General features: G+C 44.2%; 1 protein-coding gene across 3 annotated transcripts; it reads right to left on the bottom strand.

Annotated features, from left to right (window-relative positions):
- Positions 1 to 651: 651 nt before the first annotated feature.
- PEX11B (peroxisomal biogenesis factor 11 beta) lies at positions 652 to 7,023 on the bottom strand. Of its 3 annotated transcripts, none has more exons than XR_550993.1 (5): positions 6,948 to 7,023; positions 6,041 to 6,156; positions 5,440 to 5,641; positions 871 to 1,711; positions 652 to 745 (listed from the first exon to the last, which is right to left on the bottom strand). XR_550993.1 is itself a non-coding variant. In XM_008579389.1 (4 exons), the coding sequence occupies exons 1-4, from the start codon at positions 7,001 to 7,003 to the stop codon at positions 1,306 to 1,308; spliced, it is 780 nt and encodes a 259-aa protein (XP_008577611.1). In that variant the 5' UTR covers positions 7,004 to 7,023; the 3' UTR covers positions 786 to 1,305. The 3 variants fall into 3 exon arrangements, 1 of the variants encoding a protein (XP_008577611.1); XR_550994.1 differs by having other exon boundaries at positions 652 to 759; positions 885 to 1,711; XM_008579389.1 differs by lacking the exon at positions 652 to 745 and having other exon boundaries at positions 786 to 1,711.
- Positions 7,024 to 7,560: the final 537 nt, after the last annotated feature.

Here is a 7,560-nt window from a genome sequence, read left to right as displayed (position 1 = left end):
GACCAAAACATGAGGACCAGACCAAATGTTAATGAGCAAATCGATCTTTAATTTGCTGACCTGGAAGGCTTGCTTTCCATTGTGGGCACAGGCCACAGCTATTTACACAGAATCACTGTACAGTATTTACAGCAAGATGCTAGACACAGCATCATTCTATATAGGCAAAGAAAGGGTAAGAACAGGGTAGGGAACAAAGCTCTGAAATCAAAGTGTAAGCAGAAATCTGAACATATGAGTAGAGGGAAGGGTAACAGCAAAATCATGAGGGAGACTGGTGAGGTAGACATGAGGGAGGAGGAAGAAGCATCAAACAACCTGTGGGGCAGAGATATGAGGGAAGAGTCCATGCGGACATAAGGTATTAAAAATTATAATTTGGGGTCAGCCCGGTTGCGCACTGAAGAGTGCGCCGCTTGGGAGTGTGGGGGCAGAGATATGAGGGAAGAGTCCATGCGGACATAAGGTATTAAAAATTATAATTTGGGGCCAGCCCGGTTGCGCACTGAAGAGTGCGCCGCTTGGGAGTGTGGTGGCGGTGCTCCCGCCGAGGGTTTGGATCCCATGTGGAGACCGGTTCCCACTCACTGGCTGAGCGTGGTGCGGGCGCAACACCGAGGGTTGCGATCCCGTTGCCGGTCCCCGGTACGGGCGTGACACTGAGGGTTGTGATCCTGTTACCGGTTAGTAAAAAAGACAAAAAGGAAAAAAAAAATTATAATTTGGAGTCTGAAGGAGGAAAAATCTGCCACAAGTCATGTCTGTGAGAAAAAAGAAACGACACCGAGGGTTGTGATCCCGTTACCGGTTAGTAAAAAAGACAAAAAGGAAAAAAAAAAATTATAATTTGGAGTCTGAAGGAGGAAAAATCTGCCACAAGTCATGTCTGTGAGAAAAAAGAAGGCAGTTAGGATATTACAGACCAAACCTTATACTTCCCTTAACAAAAAGTAATTCTGCTGATTAAATTCCTGGACAGGGGACTGAGAAGGTGAAAAGAGAGCTGCATAGAGACAGAATCTTAAATAGACTTCAGAGAGACCAAGTAAAAAGAGCTAAGAGAGACACAGACAAGGAAAGAGGAAAAGAACACAAGCTCAGACAAATCTGGGTATCAAAATCATCCCATTGGTTCACAAGTCACCTTTCTTCACCTCATCTTCCTCAAAGCTCCTCCCTCAACCTCTAAATCTCTGGATTTTACCTTTCACCAAGAAGTACAATTAGAATAAGGCTGGTACATGGGGAACGATCTAAGATTCCATCTCACCAGTTCAGGTCCCCTCCTTATACTGTACCAGAATGTCAGGGCTTGAGTCGTAGCCAGGGACAGATTAGAGTGAGAATAGACAGGATAGAGGACACAAGGCCACAAAGCCCTACAATTCCAGGGCCACAGCGCCAGAGGCCTAGTTTGTCCAGTGGAATGAAGAGATCACAGGCATTTCTGACAACATCCAACAGAAGGGGAGGATGACCTCGAAGGACTCGAACCAGGAGCAGAACTTGGAGCCGAAGCTTCACAGCCAGTTGGGGTAGGCCTCCTCCTGGAGTCCCTGGTCCCCCAGGCCCTCCAGTTTCAATTCCTCCTGGGACTCCTCCTCCAGAACCCTTCAGTCGCCGGCTACAAGCTGAAGACTCTTGTTCCATCAACAGACGAATCTCGTAAGCATCACGACTCAAATTCATGATAAGGGAAAACAGATAGTACCTGAGATACACAGGGCAGAACAGTCAGTAAGGGCATGTATACCTACTAACATATCCAACATAACACTTTAACATTATTTTCTCTTAGTGCAAAAGGATTACAAATTAGAATACCAGAAGTGAATGCTATTATCCGATATTAGAAATGTCCTCCCTTGAGAATATTATGCTAAGTGAAATAAGACACAGAAAGACAAATACTGCATGATCTCACTTATATGTGGAATCTAAAATAATCTAACTCATAGAAGCACAGAATAGAATGGTGGTTGCCAGGAGCTGGAGGGTGAAAGAAAGTTTCTTTTTTTGTTTGTTTTTGTTTTGGCAGCTGGCCAATATGGGTCCAAACTCTTGGCCTTGGTGTTATTAGCATTATGCTCTAATCAAGTGATAGAAAGTTTCAGTTATGTAAGATGAATAAGGTCTGGAGATCTAATGTACAGCATGGTAACTATCATTACCAATACTGTACTGTATACTTGAAATTTGCTGAGAGAGTAGATCTTCAGTATTTTCACCATAAAAAAAAGGTAACTATGTGAGGTGATGGATATGTTAACTAGCTTTATTGTGGTGATCATTTCACATGTGCATATAAATCATCAAGCCATACACCTTAAGTATATACAATTTCTATTTGTCGATTATACCACAGTAAAAATGGGGGGGAAAAAAGTCCTTCCACCTTTCTGAAACTAATATGTGTTTATATATACCTTAAGATCATGGCTTAAAATTCATAAGCATCATGAATCTTCCAAAATCAACCTCAAATTTCACTTTTCCACTTGGCAACCCCTTAGTACATACACACATTCAACTTGCCCAATAATAATGCAAACTTATTTATTTTTATTTTTATTTTTTTTAAAAGATGACCGGGGGATCTCAACCCTTGGCTTGGTGTTGTCAGCACCACGCTCACCCAGTGAGCTAACCAGCCATCCCTATATAGGATCCGAACCTGCGGCCTTGGTGTTATCAGCACCGCACTCTACCGAGTGAGCCACGGGTCAGCCCAATGCAAACTTATTTTGAAAGAACAAGTTTCAGTGAACCCGCGGCCTTGGTGTTATCAGCACCGCACTCTACCGAGTGAGCCACGGGTCGGCCCAATGCAAACTTATTTTGAAAGAACAAGTTTCAGTTGTTTGAGAGACTCAGACACATTATAATCATCTAAATCCAATCCTTCTTAAGAAACAAAACAAGGGGCTGTCCTGTTAGTTCAGTTGGTTAGAGCATAGCCTTATAACACTGAGGTCGTGGGTTCAGATCCCCGTACCAGCCAGCCACAAAAAACAAAAACAAAAAAACAAAACTGAGGCCCAGAGGAATTAAGTAACTGCCAAATGTGTTAGATTACAAATTCCTTAAGTAAAAAACCTATGTCTTCTACTTTAAATCCATTCTGACAATGGTGATCTGTACTCAATAGATTGTTCTACCTCCAAAATATATCCTGAATCCAATCACATCTCTCTATTACATTCCACCACCACAGTTAAGCCACTATCATCTCTTGCCTAGCCTACTGCTTTAGTCTTTTTTTTAAAAAGATGACCGGTAAGGGGATCTCAACCCTTGACTTGGTGTTGTCAGCACCACGCTCACCCAGTGAGCAACCAGCCATCCCTATATGGGATCTGAACCCGTGGCCTTGGTGTTATCAGCACCACACTCTCCCGAGTGAGCCACGGGCCGGCCCCTGCTTTAGTCTTTTAACTGGTCTTTCTACGGCCATTCTTGCCCCCACCCCCAACAATTTAATTTCATATAGTAGCTGGCATAAACATAAACCACATCATTACTCCCCTACTTAAAATTCTCTATGGTTTCTTTCCTATCACATTTAGAATAAAATCTAGATAATTTAGGCTTACAGACTCAACAGCATCTGGCACCTGCCTCTCTAATTTTATCTTGTACCATTCTTTCCCTCAATCATTATCTTCCAACCATGTTAGTTTCTTTCTATACTGTATTTTGATCCTATCAAACTTGTTCCTGCCTTAGAACCTATGTACTACCTAGTCCCTCGACCTGGAATATTTTCCCTCCAAAATCTTCACATGGCCGGCTCTTCCCTGCACTTCAGGTCTAAGCTTAAATATCACCTCTTCAGAGAGGCCTTCCCCAACCCCCCAATCTAAAGCAGTGAGTCAATTTCTTTCTGCCACATAACCCTCCTTTAATTTCCTGCATAGCACTTATCACTATAAGTTTTTCTTATTTATTGTTTACTTATGTTTGTCTCCTCCCATTACAATGTCAGTTCCATAAAAGCAGAGACGCTGTTTGTCTTTAACCACTGTATCCCTGTATCTAGACCACTGTCTGGCACATTCTAAGAGCTCAATAAATATTTGTTGGATGAAATGAATAAATATAGGATACAGACTCTTCTAGGGAGTTGCTTTTCCATACCACTCCAGCCATGCTTCTGTCTCTACTCCTCATACATCATAAACCAAGTTATAGTTGTAAATCACTGAGAAAGATGAAGAGAAAAACAAGGGAGAAATGGAGATGGAAAAATGCTAATAAAAAAAGAACAAGATAATCATAGGGAAACAAAAAACAAATACAGATGATATGTATATACAGAATTTTACTCCCAAATAATATTTCTCTCCACCTTCATTGTCAGCCACAATAAAAAAAGAACAAGATAATCATAGGGAAACAAAAAACAAATACAGATGATATGTATATAGAGAATTTTACTCCCAAATAATATTTCTCTCCACCTTCATTGTCAGCCACCTCCTTAGTCCAAGCCAACATTATCTCTTGCCCATATTAGGCAATCCATCCTTTCCCGCCCCACTGCAATCCATTTTCCACATCGCAGCAAGAGAGATGTTCTTTAAACACAGTTTGAATCACATCACATCCCTGTTTAGAACCCTTCAATAATGTCCCATTGTATTTAGGAAAAAATTGAAACAGAACAAATAAAACCTTTTTAACACTGCCTAAAACACCCTGTATGAACAATCTGGCCCCTACCTTTCTCTCAAATTTGAACTTAGGCCTTTTATTCAATACTGTCCATCATGCTTTCTTTCTATTTCTCCAATTCCCTGAAGTCTTTGTTGGTTCAAAGCCTTAAAATGTGCTATTTTCTGTTTGGAAAGGTCTTTTCTGTTACTGTTTGCTTTGTCTAATTCTTACTCAGGCTTCAGGTGTGAACTAAAATATTACTTTCCCCAAGAGTTCTTCACTTACCTTTCAGTCTAAATTAGCTCCCCTGGTTATATTCTTTCATGATACCCTGTACTTTCTACAAATATATCTGAGTGGCTATTTGTTTTAATATCTGACTTCTCTGCTGGACTGGAAGCTTCATGGGAGGAGGCAACATATCTGTTTGGCTCTGTGCATTATTCCCTGGCCCACAGTAAGCACCTACATATTTTTGGAATGAATGAATGAGCAGGTAATGAGTGCAGCATAACCTCTGGTACAGACAGAAGCAGATTTAAAGCAATATATTATCTTATCTTGCCCAATTTTAGTCATTCATCATGAAAGAGCATCTGTCATCCATCTGTCCCCATTCATTATTCTCTGATAGTTTAAGATCTAAATGAAGATTAGAAGCCCAGCGATTGATTAAGATGGATATACTCTGGGAAGATCCTGAGAGAAGATCTTTCTCTCATGAAAGGCAACCTATGCAATATGTTGCTACAAATGCTCTTGTAGGATAAAAGGATATCAAACCTGAATGAACGCTGGACCCACTTCTCCTGATCCACACGGGGAGCTAGTCCAGACTTTCCAGCCCACAGGACATTGTCACAGGCGAAGTATAAGGCTCGATTGAGGTGACTAACAGTGATGCAGAATCTCAGGACAACATCTGATAGGTGCACAGTTCTTTTGGCTGACTCAAGGGCATCTGCTGAGTTACCCAGGCGTAGAACTTGTGGAGATTAGCAAGACAAGGCAAGGATTTGGAAGTAGAAAGGCAGCCAGAGAGCAACACACAGAACAAGAGAGAAAGCAAGAGAGTGAAAGTCAAGCAAGTGATAGTAACAAACGATAAAAAAAAAAAGAGCAGAAACAGTTCATTCTTTTTCACTTCAAATTTTAATTAATTTTTGTCCCAGTTTAGTTTTTTCAAACTTGTCCCATTTTCTCCCATCCTCAATAACTTCCTTACCCCTGCTCTTATTCCAGTTGGAGGCATGCAGAATATAAGTGCAGACCCAAATGAGGGAGAAGAACTAGAAGAGCAGGTAAAAACAGGAAGGAGGGATTAAAGGAAAATAGCTGGGGATGGAAGGATGGGGGTGATAAAAAGAAAGGCACAGTTACTTACGCTTTCTCCCAAGGCTCAGATGACCTTCCAGTTGTCGAATCTGTTTCTGTAACTCAGGACTGGCCCCATGTCTCTGCAGTGCATAGCCAAGAAGGGAGCACGCATACTGGGCAGCCCTGGAGGAGAGGACAGGCAAGATAAGGTTGCGATCTCCCTAACCTCCTCCTCAAAAACGTCCTCCAAAAGGCAAGGATGGACTTCCTCTTTTCCCAGATTGAGACCATTCCCTTTCCTTCACTTCTTGCCCATATCTCACCGTTTCTCCTGCAGGATAAAAAGGAGCCTAAAAGGGGGTGGAGAGCCCTATTCAGAGTTGAGAAAATATGAGATTTGACAATGATGAGGCCTGAAGGGGCCAGTGAAAGCAGCAGGGGTCCATCACAAGCACATCAGTGTGACCATGTGCAAAATACAGTATATGAGGGAGAGAGGAATAGTTGGGTGGCAGATTATTCCTCAGAGTAGGTGAACCAGGAGATTTCAAGGCCCTCGAGCTGAATCAAGACCAAAAGATAGAGCGGAGACAGAGCAGTTCCCGGGTGACATCAGGGTGAGGGGACACGGAAACTGGGAGCGCCTCCCCAGTTCTGGGGACAGAGACTGGGTCCTGTCCACCACTGGGCGAACTCTCCTCATTCCACCACCGCCCAGTGAGGAAACTGTTGGTCTTATGTGGACACGGCAACCCTGAGCGGCCTCACCCGTGGCCCACTCGTGCCTCAGTTTCCTCAGCTTTCCCGTGAGTAGAGAAAAATCATCTCACTGCTGGCTCAAATCTGCTCCTCGCGGTCCGTCCGGGCCCCCGTAGCCGGAGTTGACCCTTTTTGACCCCCGTAGCCTGAACTGACCTCGCCTCACGAGAGTCTTCCTTTGCCCGCCCGTCCCCCCACTCCTATTCGGGCCGCACCTACACAGCCGCTCCCGGGCCTGGCTCTGAGCACTGAAGCGGACCCAGGCGTCCATGACAGCGGCAGCCCCAGCTCCGCTGCCCGGTTCCAGCCCCACTTCCCGCCCCTAGCCACGCCTCCTGATCGACCCAACGGTGCCTCGCGAGGGACAAACATTATCAGAAGAGAAAGTGAATGGAGACGGCTCTTGAAACAGAATTTCAGGGCGCGAAGTGCTTGTCTCAGGGCCTCCACCTGCGTACTACTGTGACAGTGTTTCCGTCAGAGTATCCCCTTATCAGACGATCTCTATTCCCTAAGCACGCCCCCAGCGGGACATTCTTCTTTAAATATTCAGGCCAAGGGCGGGGCCTGCAGGGGTGGGGGCGGAGCAAGAAAGCGCTGCAGTGATATCCACGCCGTAGAGGATGGGATAGGGGTCCTCGCCGGGTGCGCCCAGCGATAACACCCCTAACACACACATGCATGCACGCTCCAGCCGAAACCAGGGGCCTAAGGGCTAAGGAAGTCTAAGGCAGTAGAATCCCGAAGCCCAGACTAGTCTGTCCAAGGGAAAAAGAGCAGGATTAGTCCCAGATCTCCATTCCCTGCAAGACCCTGACAATTGGACAG

Source organism: Galeopterus variegatus, unplaced genomic scaffold (assembly GCF_000696425.1).
Source record: "Galeopterus variegatus unplaced genomic scaffold, G_variegatus-3.0.2 Scaffold1873, whole genome shotgun sequence".
Classification (NCBI taxonomy): Eukaryota; Metazoa; Chordata; class Mammalia; order Dermoptera; family Cynocephalidae; genus Galeopterus; species Galeopterus variegatus.
The sequence above is the reverse complement of the archived record's forward strand: the minus strand, read 5'-3'. Positions and strand labels throughout refer to the sequence as shown.